The sequence below is a fragment of the Mrakia frigida genome, assembly GCF_051309035.1.
Source record: "Mrakia frigida strain ATCC 22029 unplaced genomic scaffold BDY24scaffold_11, whole genome shotgun sequence".
In the NCBI taxonomy this organism is placed as follows: Eukaryota; Fungi; Basidiomycota; class Tremellomycetes; order Cystofilobasidiales; family Mrakiaceae; genus Mrakia; species Mrakia frigida.
The window spans coordinates 630611-653249 of NW_027481270.1; the positions used below are offsets into that span (position 1 = coordinate 630611).

General features: G+C 54.5%; 8 protein-coding genes across 8 annotated transcripts; 6 read left to right on the forward strand and 2 right to left on the reverse strand.

Annotated features, from left to right (window-relative positions):
• Window positions 1-846: 846 nt before the first annotated feature.
• On the forward strand, window positions 847-3087 carry BDY24DRAFT_434275 (pectate lyase family protein; the record flags this gene model as incomplete). The annotated part of the gene is made up of 13 exons (XM_076644147.1): window positions 847-1037; window positions 1110-1184; window positions 1302-1414; window positions 1485-1559; window positions 1630-1692; window positions 1779-1801; window positions 1881-1921; window positions 2070-2124; window positions 2213-2303; window positions 2387-2558; window positions 2699-2746; window positions 2852-2921; window positions 3018-3087. The coding sequence occupies exons 1-13, from the start codon at window positions 935-937 to the stop codon at window positions 3085-3087; spliced, it is 999 nt and encodes a 332-aa protein (XP_076497785.1). The 5' UTR covers window positions 847-934.
• Window positions 3088-3439: 352 nt separating this feature from the next.
• BDY24DRAFT_385856 (zinc finger MYND domain-containing protein) lies at window positions 3440-5387 on the reverse strand. The gene is made up of 5 exons (XM_076640025.1): window positions 5002-5387; window positions 4864-4921; window positions 3757-4778; window positions 3616-3678; window positions 3440-3525 (listed from the first exon to the last, which is right to left on the reverse strand). The coding sequence occupies exons 1-5, from the start codon at window positions 5188-5190 to the stop codon at window positions 3514-3516; spliced, it is 1344 nt and encodes a 447-aa protein (XP_076497786.1). The 5' UTR covers window positions 5191-5387; the 3' UTR covers window positions 3440-3513.
• BDY24DRAFT_385860 (4'-phosphopantetheinyl transferase family protein) lies at window positions 5388-6704 on the forward strand. The gene is made up of 5 exons (XM_076640026.1): window positions 5388-5495; window positions 5584-5665; window positions 5760-5869; window positions 5950-6123; window positions 6229-6704. The coding sequence occupies exons 1-5, from the start codon at window positions 5448-5450 to the stop codon at window positions 6637-6639; spliced, it is 825 nt and encodes a 274-aa protein (XP_076497787.1). The 5' UTR covers window positions 5388-5447; the 3' UTR covers window positions 6640-6704.
• A 640-nt stretch (window positions 6705-7344) lies between these two features.
• BDY24DRAFT_385866 (DUF4451 domain-containing protein) lies at window positions 7345-10413 on the forward strand. Its single transcript, XM_076640027.1, has 8 exons — window positions 7345-8964; window positions 9052-9217; window positions 9299-9368; window positions 9448-9595; window positions 9676-9713; window positions 9783-9817; window positions 9890-9941; window positions 10083-10413. Exons 1-8 carry the CDS (start codon window positions 7767-7769, stop codon window positions 10185-10187), a joined length of 1812 nt encoding a protein of 603 aa, XP_076497788.1. The 5' UTR covers window positions 7345-7766; the 3' UTR covers window positions 10188-10413.
• A 1400-nt stretch (window positions 10414-11813) lies between these two features.
• BDY24DRAFT_414337 (F-box protein) lies at window positions 11814-12953 on the reverse strand (the record flags this gene model as incomplete). The annotated part of the gene is made up of 2 exons (XM_076643294.1): window positions 11814-12665; window positions 12753-12953. The coding sequence occupies 2 exons, from the start codon at window positions 12951-12953 to the stop codon at window positions 11814-11816; spliced, it is 1053 nt and encodes a 350-aa protein (XP_076497789.1).
• Window positions 12954-13071: 118 nt separating this feature from the next.
• Window positions 13072-14690, forward strand: BDY24DRAFT_414338 (uncharacterized protein; the record flags this gene model as incomplete). The annotated part of the gene is made up of 5 exons (XM_076643295.1): window positions 13072-13167; window positions 13244-13307; window positions 13455-13717; window positions 13811-14575; window positions 14673-14690. 5 exons carry the CDS (start codon window positions 13072-13074, stop codon window positions 14688-14690), a joined length of 1206 nt encoding a protein of 401 aa, XP_076497790.1.
• An 832-nt stretch (window positions 14691-15522) lies between these two features.
• On the forward strand, window positions 15523-19354 carry BDY24DRAFT_385876 (GC-rich sequence DNA-binding factor-like protein-domain-containing protein). The gene is made up of 10 exons (XM_076640028.1): window positions 15523-15600; window positions 15711-16556; window positions 16658-16931; window positions 17043-17268; window positions 17380-17570; window positions 17700-17872; window positions 17957-18028; window positions 18103-18412; window positions 18497-18756; window positions 18828-19354. Exons 1-10 carry the CDS (start codon window positions 15587-15589, stop codon window positions 19288-19290), a joined length of 2829 nt encoding a protein of 942 aa, XP_076497791.1. The 5' UTR covers window positions 15523-15586; the 3' UTR covers window positions 19291-19354.
• A 1085-nt stretch (window positions 19355-20439) lies between these two features.
• BDY24DRAFT_385878 (uncharacterized protein) lies at window positions 20440-22562 on the forward strand. Its single transcript, XM_076640029.1, has 9 exons — window positions 20440-20542; window positions 20685-20756; window positions 20881-20909; window positions 21336-21434; window positions 21521-21594; window positions 21683-21772; window positions 21845-21871; window positions 21952-22110; window positions 22186-22562. Exons 2-9 carry the CDS (start codon window positions 20699-20701, stop codon window positions 22265-22267), a joined length of 618 nt encoding a protein of 205 aa, XP_076497792.1. The 5' UTR covers window positions 20440-20542; window positions 20685-20698; the 3' UTR covers window positions 22268-22562.
• Window positions 22563-22639: the final 77 nt, after the last annotated feature.

The following is a 22639-nucleotide window of genomic DNA, read 5'->3' on the forward strand; positions in this document are numbered from 1 at the left end:
AGGTGTCAAAATGGAGCGAAGCTCACCTCCTCCTCCTCCCTTCTCGATCTTGAGGTTTAGCAGCCTTCGAGGTCGACAGGGGGATGTGTATATGCGAGTCCAAGGTATTTTCGAACTGTATATCTTCTGTTGCATCTCCGAGTCCTGACTGTTTATCGTTTTCTTCAGTTGATGGGCCTTCGAGACGACGAGGGCTGAAACGACCGGGGCTCAGGCGTCGTCTCTCACCCTCTCTCCTCCCTCTACTTTCCTGACTTCCGACAACTTTGGAACTCAACGTTTGGAAAGAGTTTTCTTCGGACTCCTCACATCGTTGGATCTGAGTCGAATCTTCAGATGGAGGAAGGAGCACCGTCTCGCAAGTTCATTCGTCCGTTGTCATCCTTTGTTCTCTCCCTCCCTTCTTCTGTTCCCCTGAGCCCATCCCAGATTTCAGCTAGCTGATCTTGGCATCTACTTGTTTACGCCTACAGATCCCAAAGTAAACCTTTGACCGCTAAAACGTGTCCATCACGAGTTCCTTACGGTCCGTCGGGCTCAGAAGTTTGAGCCTTTTAGCCCATCATCGCCCGTCTTCAGAGCCAAACTCAACTTTTTCTAGTAAGTTTAGTCTTCTGTCCTCATTTACGGAAGCTATGAGACGGTCCGACGCATGGCGAGAGGGGAAGAGAACGCCATGGCACCTCAAACTCTGGCGCGACGCGATCCTTCCTCCTCCCCTGCTGACCTCTCTTCCTTCACCGTCGTCCCCTCAGCGTCCGGTCCGTCCTATGTTCTCTTTCCATGCTAGGACCTTTAGCTCGTACATTCGGTTCAAGTCTCTCCCGGATCCCGGTTAGCTCAGAAGGAGGAGGTACAAAAGGCGAAAGCTTTTTTCGCTCTTTACTTTCTTCTCCTCCACCACCACCACCTCCCCAAACGACGAACCAAAGATATGAAGTTCTTCTCTTCGCTCATAACCCTCTCTCTCGTCTCGGTCCTCGCCAAAGCCGCTCCCGCTGCTGAAGTCGACGCTACTCTCACGAAGAGGGCAGCTCGTAAGTTTCGTCCCGTCTCTCTTCTCACTGATCAACGCTCTCGCTGACTTTCTTCTAACTTTCTCTGCTCAGCCGTCAACCAGCTCACCGGCTACGCGACTCTTAACGGTGGAACCACTGGAGGAACTGGAGGAACTACGACCACTGGTGAGCTCCTTCTTCCTTCGTCGCGTCGTCGTCTTCTCTTTCCGCCCTGTTCCGATGCGTCTCGTCGACTCTTTAGGACGTTAAAGCTCACGAAATCTCTTTCTTTCATCTACTCAGTCACTACCCTCTCCGCTCTTCGAGCCGCCGTCTCTGGAACTGCGAAGAAGATCGTTCGAATCTCCGGAATCATCCAAGGAGACGGCGAGGTCGTCGACGTTGGGTCCTACACCGTGAGCCTGTGTCTATAACTTTGCCTTCCTTCTACACCTTTCAACTGACCACACCTCTTCATTTCATCAGACTCTCCTCGGAGTCAACGGAGGAGGAGCCGACGGTTTGATTGGAGGAGGATTGCGAGTGAAGCAATCGAAGAACGTGAGTCTCTCGTCCTTTGTTCTATAACGTATCTCTGAGGCTGACCTCAGTTATACTCTCGACCTCGCAGGTCATCATTCGAAACCTCAGGCTCTCCAAGTCGGTCGCTCCTACTGATCTCATCCAGATTCAGGCCAGTCTCTTTTCTCGTCGCCCTCGTCGTCGTTCGACGCGAAGGTTCCTCTAAACCTTGACTGAACTCACCTTTTCGTTCTTCAGTACTCGACTAACGTCTGGATTGAGTGAGTTGACTCCTGGTCTCGCTCATCAACTTCCTTGACTTCTTTCGCTCGCTGACCGGCCGAGTTGTTCTCTTCTCAGTCACAACGAGTTCAGCTCCGATTTGACTCACGACAAGGATTGTGAGTGTCTTTCTCTTCTATCTCTGCCCTAAACTTTGAAGAACTCCACGTCGAGACTTCATTTGCACCTCCTTGTCGTGCCTTCCTTTCGAGTCGCGTTCGCCCATTTCTTACTGACCGCTCCGATTCCCTCTTTCTTCAACTACAGACTACGATGGTGCTATGGATATCCAGCACGGATCCGATTACATCACCGTCTCTTGGTAAGTTCCGAGGTTAGAGCGAACAGGAACGACGCGTCTCGATGCTGATCGAGCCTTCCCCTCTTCCCTCCCCTCCTCATCTTACTAGGAACTACTTCCACGATCACTTCAAGACGTCTCTCGTCGGACACTCTGAGTCTGCCTCCGCCAAGGCCGAGGATACCGGCCACCTTCGAGTCGTGAGTCATTCGAACGCGTCGTCCCAGACTTCGAACGGCTCGTTCTCTTCGCTTCGTTTGACGTCGTCTCTTCCCTCTTACAGACCTACCATCACAACAGGTTCGAAAATGTTAACTCCAGGCTTCCCTCCGTCCGATTTGGAACCCTGCACGCCTATTCCAACTACTACAAAAACATCGCGGACTCCGGAATCAACCTCAGAAACGGAGCTCAGGGACTCGTCGAAGCCAACTTGTTCGAATCTGTTACCAACCGTGAGTATGACGTACTCCCTCTCGTTGCTGTCCACTATTTTGCCTCTGAGCGAGCAAGGAAGAGAGGTTTGAAACGACGCGTCTGGATCTCACTGACTTTCTTCCCCTCTGCCTCTCCCTCCTTTCGATCCTCCTTCCAGCCATTCAAACCGCTCTGTACAAGGGATTCGTTGTCTCTAGGAACAACAGTGAGTGATTCTCAAGCGACGAGCTCTCCATTCTCTCGACCCTTCTCGACCTCTGCGTTCGTTCTTTTTTCCCTCCCTCTCGTCTTCTTCCTTCTTTCCCAACAGTTTTCACCAACAGCGATGCTCCCGATCTCTCTGGAGTTGGATCTCTCACTACCGTCCCTTACACTTACACGTTCGTCTCCTTCTTCGCTTCTTCGGCTCTCTTCTTCCTCCCAGCTCGACTCGAGGCTGACCGTCGTTCGTTTCTTTCCTCGTCCCGTCTCCTCAGCATCGACGCCGCCTCCACCGTGGCTGCCATCGTCACCGCATCTGCTGGAGTCGAGAAGATCAGCGTCTAAACTCCGTCAAGATCGAGCCCGTGGCGACGGCGAGGAGAGGACGGACGCGTCCTTTTCTTTCTCTTCGTTGGTTTCTCCTTCTTCCTCTTCTTGTTAGGTCTATATTTTCCGCAAAACAAACACAAAAACTCTCCTTTTATCTCTGATCCTTTGAGCTGGTCTGGGGCCTCTCGATTTAACGAACTTTTCTACGATTTGGGAATGGAAGAAAGAGAGGAACCGAACGAGCGAGCCTTGCTTGTCGTAGGTCAGAGGGAAGTCGAAAGTAGCAGTGATCTGGACCCAGTTTGAGTCTTCGTTTTCACAGTCTCTCTCGAACACAAGTTCTCGCAGGAGGTTGGAGAGAGTCGAGTCAAGAAAGGTCGTGATCATGAAATCGCAGAAACGGCGAGTCGTTATCGTGAGAGTGGGCGAACGAGAGGATCCCTAGTAGAAGAACTGGACGGAAGAAGAGGAGAAAGTAAGATTTGAGGTCAGCTAAGTTCTGAAAAGCTGGCATGGCGAAGAGGAAACGAGGCGAGGACTCACTCCGATTTCGTTGTCTTGTTCCTTCCTTCTCTCCGTCTTGGGAGGTTCGACGTGACCCGTGCTCTGAAGAGGAAAACAAGCGAGCAGCGGCGGTCAGTCAAAGCCAGCATCGATTGGCAGAGCAATCGTAAAGAAACTAACATCGACGGGAGGAAGAGCGACGAGACTTCCGTCCTCCTTCTCCCAAACAACTCTCCAATCCTCGAACCACAATTCTCTCTCCTCAACGAGACCGTTCATCGCCATCTCGAACGGAGCGAGAAGATCCGAAGTGAATCCGACGAGTTGAATGGTGGTGGGTCGGACGGGGACGGAGAAGTCGCAGACCATTCGAACGAGGGAGTCGGAGGAGGGTTGCTGGAGAGGGTTGGACGTGTTGTGGAGCTCGACGTTCTTGTGAAAGAAGGTGAGAGCGTCCTGGATGGTGAGGTCGTGGTAGAGGAGGGATTCGGTGGAAGCGATGAGGGTTGTCGCATTGCTGTATCGAACCACGACGGAGAAGAAGTGACCTCGTTCGTCCGCGATGGCTGCCGTGGTGTGTCGTCGAATCCTCTCGGAGATCTCGTCCATGACTCCTCGACCGAACGTCTCCTTCGTCCAAGCATCGAAGCTCAAAGGACTTCCGGAAGCAAAGTACTCCTGCTCAAGGAGGATCCCGCACTCCTCTCGTCGCTCGTTTTGATGGACGTCCGCAAGGACGAGGCGGTCGAAGATCGGATCGGGGATGGGGAGAGGACCTGTCGCGTCGAGGAGACAAACGGCCTCGAGGTTTCCCGCGTATGTGGGCCAAACGGAGGTGGTGTATCGAGACCCGGGGACCTGAGGACCCCCGTTCCGTGACTGAAGGAAGTCCCTTCGAACGTGGTTGAGGGGAGGTTCGACGCCGACGACGATGCAGATCTCCCTGACCCACTCCCACTTCCCCTTCAATAAGTCGTTGAGGGCCGGTCCGAAGCAAACCTCAAAGAAGTCCGTGTAGTGGGAGGGTCGAAAGAAGGTGATGGTGTGGTAGAAGAAGGGGAGGCAGAGCTCTCGGAACCCTTTGGAGAGAAGGAGGAGGAACGACGTTCCGTTGAGATGGAAGGGATCCGAGAAGGGAGTGAGCTTGGATCGTCGAAGGAAGGTGTACTTGAGAATCCTCTCGAGGACTTCGATGGGAAGATCTGTGCGAAAAAGGAGAGATGAAGGGAGATCAGCTGAGTCCCCTTCTCTTCGTCGCTCAATCTGCAAGGAATCAGAAGAAATCACCTGGAAGACGTTTCCTCCCAGTCGAAAATCCACAGACGAGCTTGTGAACTTTCCAATCCTGCGAGTTTGAAGATAGAAGAGCGTTAGCGAAGCAACATCCAAAGGGTTGGAGCCTCTGTGGACGTCGAGCGAGCTCACCTTCTTCTGACAAGCTTGAGAGCAGTAAGAAACCAGCTTGCATCGAGCACATCGAGAGATCTTGGCGAGAGATCGACTACAGTACTCGCAGAGGAGTAAGTTGGAGACTGGGATGCTAAGGTCCTGCGTGGAGACGGTGGAGATGGTCGGAGAAGGGAGGGAGGAGGTGAGGGAGGAGAGGGAGTCCATCCTAGCTGATTGGGAGCGATTGGGAACGAGTTGAAGTCGAAGAGGAGAGTTGGGTGGATGAAGGGTCGAGGGAAGAGCTGAAGTCTGCTCGCGAGAGAAGAAGAAGAGAAGGGTGGATTCGGAGATGGTGGAAGTTAAAGGGAAACCTCGAGGAGAGGAAAGGGAGAGGAGGTGCCGTCCGCCGTCTCTTCCCCTTCACCCATCACAACGTTTTCTCAAGAGTCTTTCAAGCGATCTAGACCCTTCTCTGACATGCGATGTCCGTCGTAGCCGTCAATTTATCAGCATTCAGCCCTTCGGAAGAGGCATGCAGCTCCATCTTCACTGTATCCTTCGATCCGAGCTCAACAAGCTGACCCCCTTCCCTCTCCCTCCCTCTTCCCTGTCTCCCAGGAGTTCGATTCTTACCTCTCCTTGCTCGATGACACGTCTCAGACCCGAATACGAAGGTTCAAGAGACGCAAGGATGCTCTTCGTGAGTCGAATCTACTTCGGAAAGGGAGAGGAAGAAGGAAAAGCTCGAGCTCACCACTTTCCTCCTCCTCCTCCCCTCCTCTCCCTCTCTTCAGGTTGTCTCGTCGGTCGACTCCTTCCTCTCTACCTGTTGAGCACCCTCACAGAATACGTCGAGGCTTCCACGATCACCTTCCAAACTGGATCCCACGGCAGGCCTTCCTTCGTTCGTCCCATCGCACCTCATTCTCTCCAAACTCAAGCTCACCTTCTTCCTCCCTCTTCCTTCCTTGTCGTCCTCACCAGGCCTCCCCCGTCCTCGACTCTCCTCTCGACTACAACGTCTCTCACGATGGAGACTGGGTCGTCATGGCTTGGACTCGAGGCTCAAATTCAGCTGTAGGAGTGGACGTGATGAGGTTAGGTTTGCCCGAGGGGATGAAGGACGCGAACGAGCTCGTCGAGGCTTTGGAAGATCAGGTTCGTCCCGTCCTCCTTTCCCACTTCATATCTGCCTCTTGAGAGGTCGTCTACTCTCGGCCTCGATCTGACCGTTCGTCGTTCTCTTTCTGTCGATTTCTCTAGCTCTCTCCCTCCGAACGACGAGCTCTCGCTTCCTCCTCGCCTCAAGATCGCACGACGCTCCTCCTTCGACTCTGGATGTACAAGGAATCGATAGCGAAGCTTCTGGGAACAGGCTCAGCGGAAGACTTTTCGATTTTCTCGTTTGACCTTCCCCCCTTCCCTCTCAACCGAACAAACGAACTCGTCAAACTCCCTGCTGTTCTTTCGACGGGAGAGCGAGGAGATGGTCAGATCCTGAGGCAGATTAGGTTCTGGGAAGGACGACTGGTATGTGGAAATGGAGTAGAAGACGAGTATGGAGTGACGCTGGCCACGAGAGGTGTTGAAGGAGAAGGGGGAGGGGCTTTGCAGGTGGTTGAAGTGGCGAGTGTTGTGGAGGGAGCGCGTCTTGCGAGAGCTGGTTCAGCATGACGGTAGATTTTTGGGCTCGTTGAATCACTTTCTCTAGTTGCTACGGTTTCATTCTCTTTGAATCATCAAAGAGAGGTATGTTTAATTTGCCTCCGATGGGAAACGAAAGGTGAATGCGCTCGAGAAAGGGTCGCGTCTCTCACCTCCCTTCCAACGTCGACTTCCCCTCCCCTCGGTCGTTCGAGATGGCTCTTCACTACACGCATCCCTCGATGGGCTCTGCTCCTCCTTCTCCTTCTCTCGACGCTCGTCCTCGACGACTCTTCCCTGCTTCTTCTTCGTCTTCGTCTTCGACTCGTTCTCCAGCTCCACCTCTTCCTCCGACACGAGCTTCTTCGAATCCCTTCTCCTCCTACCTCAACTTCTCTCCCTCCCATCACGCTCAATCAAGCTCCCCTGTCCCTCAATCCAACAGCTACAGAAGAAGAAGAAGCTCTTCTTCTGGTGGTAGAGAAGGGGGAGGAACGAGGTTCGCTCTGCTCAGTCCCTTTGGCGGTCGAGGTGGGAGCAGTGGAGGAGGAGGGGAAAGAAGAGGGAGCTCGTCGGGAGGAGGATGGGGGTTCCCAGAGAGCAGCATTCGAGAGGAAACCATGGAAGAGAGCAGCTCCTCTCCTTTTAATAGTAGAGGAATCAACACGATGGAAGTTTTCGGTGGGAACTGGGGAGGAGAAACCCAGGAGGTCAGTCTTCGCCACACTCAGTTCTCATCTCCTCCCTTCTCCCTCTCTCTCGCGCATACACACCTGACCTCTCCCCCTTCTGCCTCACTGCTCCCTCTCATCCAGATCGATATCGACGAACCTCACCCTTCTCCTTCCGACTCTCGATCTTCCTACTCCACTTCGTCTTCCTCCTTCTCTCACACTGCAACGAATCGCATCTTCTCAACTTCGAACCCAACGACGAACCCTTTCCTCTTTGGCCTCCCGCCTTCGCCCACTTCTTCCTCCACCGCTTCAAGGAACGATTCAGGCTCTTCCCCAACTCGAGCCTTCCCCTACCCTCGATCCTACATCTCTCGACAATCGACCTTCCTCCAATCTCGAGCTCCCACTCGATCCACCGTCCCAAACGACTTCACCTCTCCAGCCTTCTCCGACACGTCCCTCCCGCTCGAAGAGGACTTCATGCCTTCCTCTCCTCCCGCTTCGCTTCAACAACGAGTCGCGTTCCCTCTTCCCACAAAAGACGGTAGAACCCATCAGTCGAGGCAGACGTCGTTCGCCCAGGGAGGAGTGGACAACGAGAGACGAGGAGGAGACATGCTCGGATTGCAGATGAACAAGAGGACGGCGGATCTTGGAGGATTGGAGGTCTTGAAGAGGAGGAGAGGGATGGTGAGAGGGTTGGAGTTGGAGTGGAGGGAGAAGTGGGATGAGAGGGAGGCGGAGGAAGAGGGAGAGGGAGGAGGAGGACTCGGAGACGCGTTGGGACTCGAGCTCGGGAAGAGGAAGTTCGACGAGCTCGACGACGACCAAGATCGCAGCTCTCCACCATCACCTCCTTCTTCATCCTCTCCAGCAACACTAGCAGATCGACCTCCCCTCTCCATCATTCGACTCGTCGTCCCTCGCGTCCCGGTCCAACAACAGGAGGAGGAGGAGGAGGAGGAGCTGCAGCCCTCGACGGATTTCGAGGACGAGAAGGAGGAGACTCTTCCGTCTTCCGAGAGTGGATCGGACTGGTTGCCATCGTCCAACAAACGAGCAACTCGATCGAAGGGGAAGACGTCGATGAGACTCATCCAAGATCGAAGCTCGCCGTCGGTGCAAAGTTCCTCGCCGTCGTCGTCGTCGAAGAGAAGGAGGACGTCGAGCTCTCCCGTGTCCATCAACCAGCGAACTCGACGACGACGACTGCTCTCCCCTGCTCTCTCGTCCGCATCTCCCGAGAACGGAACGACCACTCTTCCATCTCTGCCTCTCGATCGAAACGCGTCCACATTCAACTCTTCTTCCTCGGCATTCTCTTCCATTGAGCCTTCGCCTCCCTCAACCACCAAGAACCTTCCTACCTCAGCTTATTCCTCTCTCGCCGCTGCCTCGTCGTATCCCCAACCAGGATCCCAGACCATCGACGACGACGGAGGAGAAGAACACCTCGTCGAGCCCTTCGGACCTCCTTCGCCGACTCCCTCCTCCCCTCTCTCCTCAGCACCTCCTTCTCCTCAACCCAACGCCAACCTCCCACTCCCTCCTTCAACAGCGGCATCACCTCTGACTCGAAGATCCTCGGCTCGACCCGTCAACGTCGCTCCGGTCACTCGTCGAACGTTCCAGCCCAACCTCAAGATCGAGCCTGGATTTGACCGCTTCTACCGAAACTGTACGTATCTCAGCTTCTTGAAGTTTTAGCCTCGTCTGGTTTTCGGAGTCTGACGTCTCTTTCGTCGTCTTCGTTCGTCGTCGCCAGTCTCCATCCCAACTCCTCTCTCGAACAAAGTCACGTCGGCTCTCGGACTGCCCGCTCAGAACGCGCTCGTCGCTCCTCGACCTATGGCTCTGAGTGCGAAGAGACACAATTCATCAAGAGGGCCGATGGACCTGTACAGTCCACGTTGGGTTCAAGGGATGGGAAGGTGAGTCCTTCTCGTTGCGTCGTCTTTCAATCTCGAGCCAAGCTGACCGTCTTCTTCTTTGCGTTTCGTTTACTTCCTCAGGGAGAAGACTGCTCTTTGCCCCATCTGCTTCGAAGATGAGGCAGTCACTGCTGTTTCGTTCAAGACCAAGGTTCGTTCGACATTCCTTTTGCTCTGTTTCGTCGAGAGCTGACCTCTCTCTCTTTCCTTTTGTTCTCCCGTCGGCACAGTGCTCGGCCTTCAACTACCACCTTCTCCACGCTCACGGAATCTCTCCATCGACCGGACTTCCCTTCTCGCCACCCATGGACATCAGGAGCGTGAAGAGGCCGTCGGCGAGACCGGACGAGAGAAACAAGATCAGGCAGGGGAAGTGCCGTGAGTCCTCCCTTGCTCTCCTTCTTCTGATACGTTCGAGGGTCTCACTCTTTGACTGACTCCTTCCTCACTGCTTCCAGACGAGTGTAAGAGCTGGATTCCTATCGAAGGAGTCAAGGTTCGTTCCTTTCGTTTCTTCGACGCTCTTCGCTCACTTCTGACGTCCCTCTTCTCCTGTTCCTTCCAGAACATCGACTGCCTCGTTCCCGAGATCTTCTTCTGGTGCGTTCTTTTTATCCTTTCGCCTCTGCTCGATCCTCACTGACCCTTCTGTCCTTTCCTTTCGTCGAACAGGAAACACGCTCGAGAGTGCCACAAATCGAGACTCGCCGGCGACCGAGACATCGTTCGTATCCCTTCTTCTTTCTCTACTGAACCCTCTCCCTTCCTTCTACACTGCTTCCTCTCTTCTCATCTACCTCGAAGAAGAGGAAGACTCCGAGCTAACCACGAGCTTTGCTCTCTCGCGTCGACCAACGCTCAACAGTGGAAACCCTCTGCGATGCTCGACCAGCTCACCACCTGGATCGACGGTCTTGGAGCTGAGGAGAAGGCTGGATGGATCGTCCCTTCGAAGCATCGATCGGCTTGAGGGAAGGGAGAGAGGTTGTCGTTGTCGTCGTGTTTTCGTTCTTCTCGCTCTCTCGCCATCAAAGTTCTAGCTTCTTTTTTCAGTTCCATCTCCCTGTTGTTCGCCAACCATGTACCTCCCTCTCCCCTTTTACTTGTTTTCTACCATCAGCTCAGCTTTTCACGACCCTCTTTCCCAACGCTCTTCGTCTCGTCCTACTTCTCCTCATGTCCTTTCTAGCTCCTCCTCCTTTCCTCGAACGACCAAGAAAGAAACGAGAATCAACATGATAAAGCAGTACAACACAAGCTAACGGCTTGCTGATCAAGATAAAATACAACCCCCTAAACCCTCGAAGCGAGCTTACGAGCTCAACTCTCCTCGTCCCAGAGCTCCTCATCAACAAACTCCTCCTCCTCCCCCGCCAGCCCCTGCAGACTCCTCACCAACGCTTCGGTCGATACACCCAGCTCTTCCGCTGCGATCCGGACCTTGTCCTCCATCGAGCGAGCTCCCTGAGGGGAGGTTGAAGTGGGAGGAGGATCGGTTTCGGCAGGAGGGAAGGAAGGCGAGGAGGGTTGAGCTTCGTTGGAGGAGGATGGGTTGATGGAGTTGGGGTGGAGAAGAGAGGAGTAAGGCGAGGAGGAAGTTGGACGAAAGATGTGGAAGAGAAAGATGGCGAGGAAGAGGATGGAGGTGAAGCAGAGGATACCGACTGGGAGGGAGGAGCAAAAAGGAAGAAGGAGAGGTCAACATGGAGGGAAGGGAGGGGAGAGGTCAGCTCGTCCGTCCGTTCCCTCTCGACCATCGCAGAAGAACTGAGTCTACCGCCCATCCGAGGGTCGACAGCTGGAACTGTATAGACCTGAAAAACTCACCCAGAACCTCAATCCTCTCCCACCCCCTCCCCTTCAACTTGAACCTCACCCTCTGCTTCCTTCCTCCTCCTCCTCCTCCTCCTGATCCTTTCCTCAACCCAACACCAACACCACTTCCACTCGACTCGTTCCCACTATCCTCCCCGTTCCTTCTCGACCTCCCACCACCTCTCGCAGAAGGTTTTCGAGGACGAGGGCCAGGAGCAAGGGAGGATTCCCGCTCGCCTCTCCCTGAGCTTGAAGGGACGCGTCGAATCGGTCCTCCTCCTCCGTTGCCGTTGGGAGTTCTGGGACGGTTCTTGTTGAGTTTACGAGGGGTAGAAGGGGAGCGGGAGCCATCGATGTCGGGGAGGACGGCGGAGCGGAGTCGCATGGGGGTGGCAGAAGAGGAGGAGGTCATGGTTTGGAGGAGAGGAGGAAGGAAGGAGAGGCGGGTTCGGTTTCGATCGAGCAAGGGGACGGGAAACACGTCATTTTTTTCTTCCTTTTCTTCACTAGAGAAATCTGGGATGAGAAGGTCAGTGGAAGCTTACAGAACAGATCTCGTTCGGGAGGGAAAGAAAGGGAAGCTTGAGCGGTCGTTGTTGTTTTCGAAAGAAAGAGACGCGACGCGACTGAGGGAGTTTCTCTTGTCGCTGCTTTCCTTTCGCTTTCGAAAAGTCGCCCGATGTCGAGAGACGAGAGCCTACGAGGTGAGGATGTAAGACGTGTATCGTTGATCGTAAAGAAAAGGCAGCAAAACAAACGACGACCGACCGACTCGACCCAATCACCTCCAGCTCACAATCGACTTCCCCGCCCAAGCATCATCTCGATCCCTCCTCCCAGCTCTACTAGGCCAGACTTCTACTCGAAGGTTTCGACCACCTCGGGACTGATCTCCACCGAGACCTTCGAGTGCCTGCGAATAATTCTTCGCGTCCTTCTCCAACTGATCCTTGTCTTCCTCCGACGCAACCCAAGCGACGACCTGAACGAACTCCGATACGTGAACTTCCGACTCGCGTTCTAGGCCTACACTCGTAGAGTAGCATGTGCAGACCACCTTGTAGCCCGAAATTGACCGTGAGAGCGGGCGACGTTCCAGATCGAGGAGGTCGTAGTAAAGGGTGAACGACGAGACTGACTTGGCTGCTGCTGCTGCTACTGCTGCTGGCTCTCCCTCCCCGTCGAACGAGTGAATGCCATGAAGAGCGTAGAGGGGATCGATCCAGGCGTTGCTGAGGACGAGGGAAGAAAGACGGGTCCACGAAGAGCCGAGGTGGTGCGACGAAAGGAAGGGAGGTATTTCCCCGGCGCCGTAAGGTCCGATTTCGGCGTCGAGTCGTAGGAAGGGGGGGAAATTGGATGCTCCTCTCAGGACGAAGGTTGAGGGGTTGAAGAGGTGGAGGATGGTCGAAGCGTCCAGCTCGAGCGTGTGGCTCTGGGAGATTCGGAGGACGAGGAGGTTGATGGGGAGAGGACGAGTGGATCGTGGAGTGGGAAGGACGAGGAGTTCGAGGGCAGAGAGCTCCGTGCCTGTCTGGGTGAGGACGTAGGTGAAACTCTCGATTTGGGAGAGAGGGAGGAGGCGAGGGAGGGAGTCGTGGGAGGAAGAAGGAGGGGAGGAGGAAGGGGACGTCTGTGAGAAGAGGTCAACGAGGAAGGATCAGCTTCAATTTTTCTCTTTCAAAGAGCACCGAGAGAGGCTAGTAGACCCAAGGCTCACCTCCAACCCCAAGAGCTTGAGAACTGCTTCGAACTTGTCCAGCACGATGTGGGTGTAGAGGAACGGAGAAGCGAGCTCGAGGAAGGTCTTGTTCGAGCTGCAGACGTTGGCGAGCGTAGGAGGAGTGCAGTAGGAGAAGATATCTCGAAGGAGTTCAGGAGGGATGATGTAGAGGTTTGAGGAGGGAGTGGGATCTGGCATTTCTTGGATTTGAGAGAGAGTTGTAGTCGGGTGGGAAACGAGAGGAAGGGAGGAGCTGAACGATTTCGACGAGCTCGATTTCTTTCCCTCCCGTCTTCCACCCTCTCAAAGTAAAGATATGGCCGTTCCCAAGACTAGGTCGAAGGCAGGAACAGCTGGTCGGTCAGTCAAGGGACAGAGCTCGGACAAACTTTCCACGCTTGCTGGGAAGAAGGTGAGCTCGACTCGACCTCTCCTTCCATCTGCTCCCTCCCTCGAGCTCACTCTGCTTCCTCTTTCGCTCCTGATAGGTCTCGGACAACTCCACTTCGACTTCTGGGCAGGTCAAGAACTCGTCGAATCGACCTCTTCCTCGTGGGTACCTCATTCAACGCTCTAGAACAGAAGTAAAAGGAGAAGAGAGGAAGAGGAGCCTCCGCTCCTCGTCGCTGACCCCCTGGGGCTGACCTCTCTCTCCTCCCTCCTTTTTTCCACTCGCCCGCGGTTCTTCTCGCTCTACAGGTCTTCCCGTCGAAGTCATCGAACGGATTCTCAAACTCACCTTACTTCGACCTACCAAGCTCGTCCCAACCTCCGATCCAAACCACCTCGCCGGGACATCTCACCTCCTCCAACTCTCCAAGGGTTTCCGAGAGCTCTGTCTTCCCTTCTTCTACCATTCGATCACTATCTCGAAACAGTCTCACTACGTCGCCTTTTTCGGACCCGAGGATGGACTCTTCGTTGGAGAAAAGGGAAGGGAGCTCTGGTCTTTCGTGAAAGAGGTGAGCGTTTCTCGCCTCGTCTCGAATCCTCACCTAGCTGACACTTCTATTCTTCTGCTTCTCATTCTCCTCTTCCTCCTCTTCCCTCTTCAGCTCGGAATCGTCGTCGGAGTCGACGTCCCTCTTCTCTCCTCACCTTCTCCCCTCTCCCCTTACTACCTCATCCCGCTCGTTATCCCCTCCGGAGGAGGACGCCTCGACTCCCTCTGCCTCCTCGACCGACCAGGCTCTAGCTCCTCGGTCCGACGATCTCTCGTCTTCAGGGACGAGTACCCACCCGACACGATCAACTTCGTCAAGCTCTTCCACACCGACGCGTTCCAGCGAGGTCTCGTTCTATGCGACATGGACGAGGAAGAACTCGTCGATCTCACCACTGAGGAAATCGAGGACCTCTTGGAAATGGAAATCAACATGCTCATCCCTGTGAACATCTCGATCCAAAGAACCCGGTTCAACAACCATCTCCTTACCAGTGCCCGACCCGTCCACCTCGTCCTCTCGACGAACACGATCCAAGATTCCCCTAAACTCGACACCTGGCCTCGGAAACACCCTTACGTCGAGACCTACACTCATCTCTCGCTCTTCAACTCACAGACGGAGTTGTCGAGTCCGACGATGCAGCAGCTCCTGAGGTGGATCACTGGGTTGCAGGAGCTGGTGGGGACGACGGAGAGGATGGTGCTGGAGGACTTCCCAAAAGCTGTGTTGGAAGAGTTTGTGCAGTGGGTTAAGGATGGGAAGGATTTTGATCTCACGATGACGATGGAAGGGGACAGGTCGGAGATGTTCAGCTTGGTGGAGAGGTGGGTTTGGGAGGGTGAGAACGGGGAGGAGGTGGTGCTTGAGCCGCCTGTGAGTGTGGTTGTTTCGCCCTCTTTTAACTCTAGACCCCTTCGCCGCTTACTGACTTTTCTTCGCTCTTCCCTTCTTGGATTCCCTGTCGTCGCAGCGTGAGGAACTCGATTGATCCGGGGGAGTCGACGCGTCGTGAGGTTCTTCGTGTATCGTTCTCCATCATCGCTCGCACCGGTCGTCCTTATCACCCTCTCGCTTTTTCATACACATCTTACTTTTTTTAACTCTTTCGACTCTCACCTATCCTCTCTTCTCTCCTCGCTCTGTCCCATCTTGTTTTCGTGCGTCGAGCGACGAAGGCTGACAGATGTCTGCGATCGTGCTTGATGCTTTTCGTACTCTTGTCTTTTTCAGTTCCAATTCTACCTATCTATCCTTTTTGGTCTTCAACCGACCTCACTGAAGAGTAGGAAAAAAAAACGAGCTCGTCGGGACGCATCTTGAAACTCGTCCAGTCCCCCGCTTGACTTGCCCTGTAACGGCCATCCTCGCCACCACCCATCTTCCTCATCTCCCTTTCTACGAACTCCTGACCGCTCCCAGCTCGCTCTAGAAGGTCCCCTCTTCTTTACTCTACAACTTCAGCACCTTCAAAGTCCTCTCTCAGCCCGACCTTGCTCCCTCCTCCTTCCTTCGAGCTCACCTCTCCCCTTCCTCCTTCGCCTCCCAACCTCCCAACCTTCCACCCACTTTCCCACCTTCATCTCGACGCTCCCTATGGCTCGTCGCAAATCCAACAAAGGCTACCTCTCTGACGGGGACTCTTCCGGTCACTCGTCCGAGGGAGACGAGGGCTTTGACGGCGAAGGAGGCGATTCTCGAGCTGAACGGGATCTGTTCGACGATCCTTACGCCAACAAGAAGAGGAAGAGAGGCGGAAAAGAGGATGAACTCTATGGAGTGTTTGCGGAGGATGATGACGAGGACGAGGGAGAAGGCTTTGGCGGGAGGAAAGGAGGAGGAGGAGGAGGAGGGAAGGGGAAGGGAGGAGGCCAGCAGGGAAAGAGGATGGATTGGACAAAGTGAGTCGGGCAGATCTTTCTCTTTGGTTTGTTGGGTTGGATTGAAAGAGCTCGGGACTTCTATACACTCGGATTGCTGAACATCTCTTCGTTTGTCTCGTTTCCTACAGAGCTCCCACCTTCGCTCCCTCCGGTTCCTCCTCCTCCTCAGCTCCTCCTCCTCCTCTCTCCAACCTCGCAGGAAACGTCGTAGAAGGAATCCCAGACTTCGTACCCATGCCTTCCTCTCGTCGTCCACCTGCTCCAGTAGACGCCATGGACGAGGACGAGGATGACGGAGGAGACTCGTCCAACGACTCGAGCTCGGACGACGAAGACGAAGCTCGAGCTCCTTCCCCTCGAGTTCGAGACGACGACGACAACAGCGACGAGGACGACGGTCCTCCTGCTCCTGCTAGAGGATTCGGAGCTCGAGCTGGGATCGGCGGAGGGATTGGATCCAGAGCTCCAGCAGCAGCAGCTCCTCGAACAGGAGGGATCGGATTCAACTCAACACCTCACTCAGGAGGGATCGGGTTCGCTTCTCACACCACTACTCTCCCTGCCACCACTCCCTCCGTCAGCACCACTCTCCCCACCACCTCTTCCTACTCTTCCTCCTACGCCAACGCCCCTCCTCCACCACCTCCCTCCTCCAACCTCCCCTCCTCCTTCGGAGCCGCTCCTCCTCCTCCCCGACCTCGAACGTCCTTCCTCCCTCAGCAACCCACCGCTTCCTCGTCCTCAATCGCACCTGTAGTCCTATCAAGGGAGGACGCTCAAGCGTTCAGGAAGATGGAGGGTTCGTTTGGAGCTAGGATGCTGGCGAAGCAAGGGTGGGCGAGCGGGACGGGGTTGGGAGCGAAGCAGGAGGGTATTGTGACGCCTGTGGAGAGCAAGTTGAGGCCTAGGGCGATGGGAATTGGACATAACGGGTTTAGGGAGAGGACAGATCAGAGTAAGAGGGAGGCCATCAGGTGAGTCTTGAGATCTGGGTGTTGTTTGAAGGGAGGAAGGGAAGGGACACGAACGCGTGAGCTCGAACTGACCTCTTCTTCCCTCTCTTTCTTTCGCACAGACGAGGAGACGAAGTCGATTCGGACGAAGAACGAAAAAAGAAGGCCAAATCCAAAGCTGCGTCGTCGAAGGGAGGGAAAGGAGGACGAGGAGGAAGGGACCTGGACGACGAGGAGGGAGGAACGCCGAAGAAGGAGCAGCAGCCTTGGAGGAAGCCCAAGAAGGTCAAGATCCGAGTGGAGCACAAGACGTACGAGCAGATCATCGCGGAGGCTGGAGAGACCGCTCAGGCTGGGGCGGGAGTGGGGATGATTATCGATGCGACGGGAGCGACGGTGAGGTTGATCTCTTTTCTCTGTTTCTTCCCCATTCTTCCCTCTTGCCCTTGGACGAAGCTCGAAACTGACTCTCTCTTCCGTTGTTATGGTTTTGTTTCGTATCGGCAGCCCCGAGAAGTCTCTTCCCTCGCTGGACTGAACCTCTCCTCCTGGACTCCCACCTCGGACACGACGCGTCTTCCTGAACTTCGTCACAACCTCAGGTTGATCACCGACATGGCCAAAGGGGATCTGGATGCTCTCGCGAAGGAGGGAGCGGCGGTGGCGGAGAAGAGGAAGTGGTTGGCTAGGGAGGATGAGAATCTGAAGAGGAGGGTTGTGGAGGAGGCGAAGAGTGAGTCTCTCTCGTCTTTCGCTCGCTTTACGTCCCACCGGGACTCCTTAGTCTCAAGCGCACGTTCTCATCCGCTGACTGAATTTTCCTTTGGTCGTTCGGTGCTCGCAGAGATTTCGAGACTTCAACAAATCCACCTCATCATCGACGAAGTCTCAGGGATCGCCAAAACGCTCTCGTCGTCGTACGAACCTTCGCTGGACGCTTTCCTGGAACCTTTCGATCGTCTGCTCTTCGAGTTCGCCGATGAGTACAAGGAGCATTCCCTCGATGAGGTCGTTGTTGGAGCTATCGCACCAGCTGTCAGTCTTTCGTTTCCTTTCTTCGCCCGCCTCCCTTTCTCGTTCCTTCTCTCCTCCCAACAACGTTCAAAGAACTCAAACTGACTTCCCTTTCCCCTCCGTTTTCTTTGCCGTTTTGTCTTCTCTCAGGTTCGTCGTCTCGTTTCAGCTTGGAACCCTCTCTCGTCCTCGACGGAACTCTTCGCCTCCCTTCGTCGGTGGAAGAAGGCGTTCAAGTTCACGGACCCTGACAAGACGGAGGACGAAGCTGTTCAGGTGTTTGGTGGGGGTGAGGATTTGGGAAGGAAGAGGACCATTGTTGAGTGAGTGGCAAGACGCGTTCTGCTTTGAACGAGACGCGTCGAAGTGCAAACTGACCTTTTTTTTCTTTCCTTTTTGATCCACAGGGATCTCGTCATGTCGCCTTACGAGAGCTTGATGTGGAACGTCTGGCTGCCGAAGGTCCGATCCGCCATCAAGTAAGTCCCCCGACTCCTCGTCACCTCGTCGAGTTCGAGAGCTGACCTCTGCCTCCCTTTCTTCTCCTCTTCAGCAACGACTGGTCCCCCGAAGAACCATCCGCCGCCGTCCATCTCTTCGAAACCTGGATTCCTCTTCTACCTCGCTTCCTTCACGACAACATCCTCGATCAACTTATTCTCCCCAAGGTCAACAAGGCCGTCTCGGACTGGAAGCCTCGGAACGGAGGAGCTTCGTTGCAAGGGATCGTCTTCCCCTGGCTGCCGTTCCTGGGAGATAGGATGGAGGAGGTTCTTGGAGATGCGAAGAGGAGGGTTCGAGGTATGCTTAAGGGATGGAAGGTCGAGGAGAGGATTCCGGACGAGTTGAGGAAGTGGAAGGATGTGAGTTCGACTTCGAGTTCTCGTCGCGTCTCTCTCCCTCTCGTCGAAACCTAGCGCTGACTTTCCCTTCTTCTTCGACGCCAGGTCTTCACCGCCAACGAATGGGACTCCCTGATTCTCAAGTACATTCTCCCCAAACTCGGTTCGACCCTACGAGACGACTTCCAGATCAACCCTCGAAACCAGGTCCTCACACCGCTCGAACACGTCCTCCCTTGGCGAGACGTCCTTCGACCTTCGATGCTCTCGCAGCTCCTCGAAACGGAGTTCTTCCCGAAATGGCTGGAGATCCTCTACATCTGGCTCATTCAGCCCAAGCCCAACTTCGACGAGGTCACTCAATGGTTCGCTTCTTTCTCTCTTTCTTCCCTCTTTCGTCCTCTTCTCGAGCTGACTCGCTCGTCGGTTTCTTTAGGTACTCCTACTGGAAATCCGTCTTCCCCGAATCCGTCCTCGCTCTCACCGGCGTCTCCGTAGGGTTCAAACGCGGCCTCGACCTCATGAATCAAGCCATGGCTCTCGGATCCTCCGCTCCTTCTCGTCTCCAACGACCCGACTCCCAACCCGTCACCACCACCACCACCACCCCTCGCCCATCCAAACCCAGCAAATCGTCCTCTTCGAATCGACCTCACCCGGAGGAAATCACCTTCCGCTCCCTCGCAGAGGACTTCGTCGCCAAACACGATCTCATTTGGGTCCCAACGGGACGAAGCGAGGTCAACACCGGTCAGATGCTGTTCAGGGTTTCGAGGGATGGGAAGAGTGGTGGGGTGGTGTGCTACGTGGCGGACGATGCGGTCTATGTGGCGGAGCATGGGGAGGCGAGCTATCATGCGATTACGTTGGAGGAGTTGGTGAAGAGGGCGATGAAGTGATCTTTGGTTTTGGTTGGTTTTTGCGTTTCGTTCCGTCGACGATGTACTCGCTTTGTGTTCGGTCCTGCTTGCTTCGTTTTCGAGAGAGAGAAAAAGATCTACGAATGGTTGATGATGATTCAGAGAGCGAAAGGAGAGAGATACAAGAGGGTGAACGAAGGAGTGGACACTTCTCCCGCTGAGGAGGACGACTGCAGATGAAACAACAAGCAAAAACGAAAGAAAGAGAGATAGAGGTAGAAAAGTCGAAAAGATATAAAGAAGGAGCATCTATGTAAAGCTAAAAGAGTGGACGAAGCGAGCCGTGGAGGGACGAAAGAGTCAGGACGGGTCGACGAGAGGGAGGAGGGAGGAGAGAGACTCACTCAGACCGTTGCTGCTCGTTCAGAAGAAGCAAAGAGGACGTGCTCTAGGGAGACTTGGTTCCTACGGCTCTTCGACCAGTCGCTCGACGAGTGATCTGAGAACCGGTTTGGACCTCGATGGCGAACCTGGCGACGACGCGTTGGCTTGACCTCCGAGTCCAGAGAAGGATTCGATCTGCGACGCGACGAGGAGGGAGAGAGAACAGGTCAGCCTCGTGGAGGAGGAAGAATATGAGACGCGAGGCCGACTCACGAATCGAATATCAACTCTTCTCTCGTCTCCGATCTTCGGGACTCCATCGAAAAGGCCCTTGTTGAACTTCATCCATTGAGGAAGTCTCTTCAACCCTTTCCTCTTCCTCAGACGCGCATCTGCTCCCTCCACCACAGTTTTCAACGACCCCCTCAACGTTCAACGAGACGGGGCGTAAGTTCGACGCGACGTGACTTTTAATGAGTTCTCTCTTCTTTCCTTCTCACTCCTTCGACCTTCAACCACTCTCGCTTCGACCTCTTCTACACTTTCCTGATCTTTGACTTTCCCTTACCTCGCTCCAGGACAATCCTCGAGACGAAGGAACGACTTTTTCGAACGAGCGACGCGATGAGGGTGAAACGTTGGACGACTTCTTCCCTTTCCCTCCAGGAGAGCTGCCTTTTTCTTGTTCGTCCTCGAGGCTTCCTATCAATCAGGCCCTGCCTCTTCTTCCGAGAAGGAAGGTTTTTCGTCCTTCAGCCAAGTCGGCATCGCCGCCAACCTCCACCCTTCGCCCAAGCACAACATCGCCTCCTTCTCCCTCCCTCTTCTCCCTGCTCTCCTCCTCTCCAAAAGAACAACTTCCAGCAACTGGACCTCTGCTCATCTCGTTTGAATCTTCCCTTCAATCGTGAGCAAGAACCCATCTTTAAAACTTCTCTTATCTCCGCTGCGGAGGCTGGACAACAACAAGGAGGAGAAGAGCGAAGGTTGAGTTTGACCTCCGACTCCTTCCTTCCTCCTTTTCTGTCCTTCCCCTTCTTCCCAAGCAGCAAACCATCCAACGATGCTCTTCTTGAAACTCATTCTTCCCATCCTCGTTGGACTCATCGGATTCGTTGAAGGTGAGTCTTCAGACGAGGGAGGAGAGAGCGACCTTGCCTTGTTCTCTGCCCGGAGAAGGGCAGAAGGGACGAGTCCATCCTTCACCTTTCTGACAGATCGTGCTGGTTTTGTTCTCGAAAACAGCCCAAAACACCATTGTCGTTAACACACCGGTGAGTACTGGAGGAATGAACGGAACGACGAGTACTAGGGAGAAGAGAAGAGGACGGAGGAATGGAGAAGGGAGGGAGATGGCGGAGGAGAGCAGAATCGTGCCTTGGAAGCAGATTTTCTTGCTTCAGTCTTGGTACTGGATGGCTGGACGGACGGTTTCCGAGCTTGAGGAGGGTGGATGTGGCGACTCCACAGGGAGGGAGGAAGAACAGAGAAGCCAGAAGGAGAGCTCGAGCTAGTCGACCTCCCCTTGGCTCGCCCGTTGAGCTGGCAGAATCTTCAAGCTCTTCTAACAGGGAATTTGGATTTTAAGACCTGAATCCTGTTGTGGAATGATTCAAGGGCTCCTCGCTCGATGGTAGAAGAGACGACGCTGACCATCACTCGATTCTTCCTCTCCTCGTCCTTTTCCCTCTCGTGTGCAGGCTGCCGTCGTCTTCTGCCAGCCCACGCTTCTTTCTTGGTCTGGAGGAACTCCTCCTTACTTCGTCAACATCAACGCTGGAGGAAGTGTCTCGGTCGTGGTGAGTCGTGCTTCGTTTTCTGCGGCCAAACTCGGTCGCGTCGACTCTTATTTTGACTGAACCTCTCGTCTGCTCCCCTTCTACAGCTGCTGAACCTCCTCGTCGAAACCACCGCTACCTCGTACACCTGGACTACTGATCTTGCTCCCGGAACGTCCTTGTAAGTTTCTTGAACACGAGGGATGGCGCGTCGTCGCTGTTTGGTGACCTCTGACGTCTCGTCCCCTCGCTTCTTTGATCTCATGCAGCACTCTCGCCGTCAAGGACTCCGATGGATACGAGAACTTTGCGGCTGAGGCCGTCGTCGGAGAGAACCCCTCGGGAGTGACCACTTGCCCGTGAGTCTTTCGTTTTCTGTTTTCTGAGGTTTGACGCGTCTCTTCTGACCACCTGCTTTCTTTTTCGATCAGCTCTGCTTCTGGAAACGCTACTGCCAGGTACGCTTTCTCTTCCGACCTTCTTAGAATGCACATCGGAACCTAATCGTCTTTCTTCTCTCTCTCCTTCACCTTTTCAGCGGAACTGTCTCTCTCTCCACGACTGCTTCTCCCACCTCTGCGAGAGCCTCAGCTTCCTCCGCTGCTTCAGCCTCAGTCTCAGTCTCAGAAGTCTCTGCTGCCGCCGAAAGTGCTTCGAGCAGTGTCGCAGCCGCTGCTGCTACCACTGATTCGACTGGGTGAGTCTAACTTATTCGACGCGTCGAGCCCTCCTTTCTCTCGATCCTGACTCTCACCGTTCTCTCCTTATTCAGTGCCGCTACCAAGACCATCATCTCCGGTGGATCTGCCCTCCTCACTGCTCTCATGGCTATGGCCGTCGGCGTCGCTCTTTAAGCGGTCGTTCGAGCTCTCTCCTTCTCACCTCACGATCTCTCCTTTTCTACCCCTCCGTAGATACCTACTCACTTTGCCTCCGGCTCTCGACCTGGACATTTCGGACTTGGTCTCTCGTTAGCTAGCTCCTAATCCTTACTACCTTTTCTTCTCGTCCTTGTTGGATTCGCTCGCGTCTCCCTTTTCTCGATGCTCTCGTCGCCATCGCGTCTTCTCTCCTTCACGACTTCCCTTTCCGAACTTTCTTGCCTTTCTTTTTGGTTACGTAGTCGTACATAGCCACACCAAATATGCGTCCTTGTGCCCTACCTACCCCAAGAGGAAGTTTTCTCGAGAGACGCTTTCCAGGTCAAAGCTCGAGCCCCTGCTTCG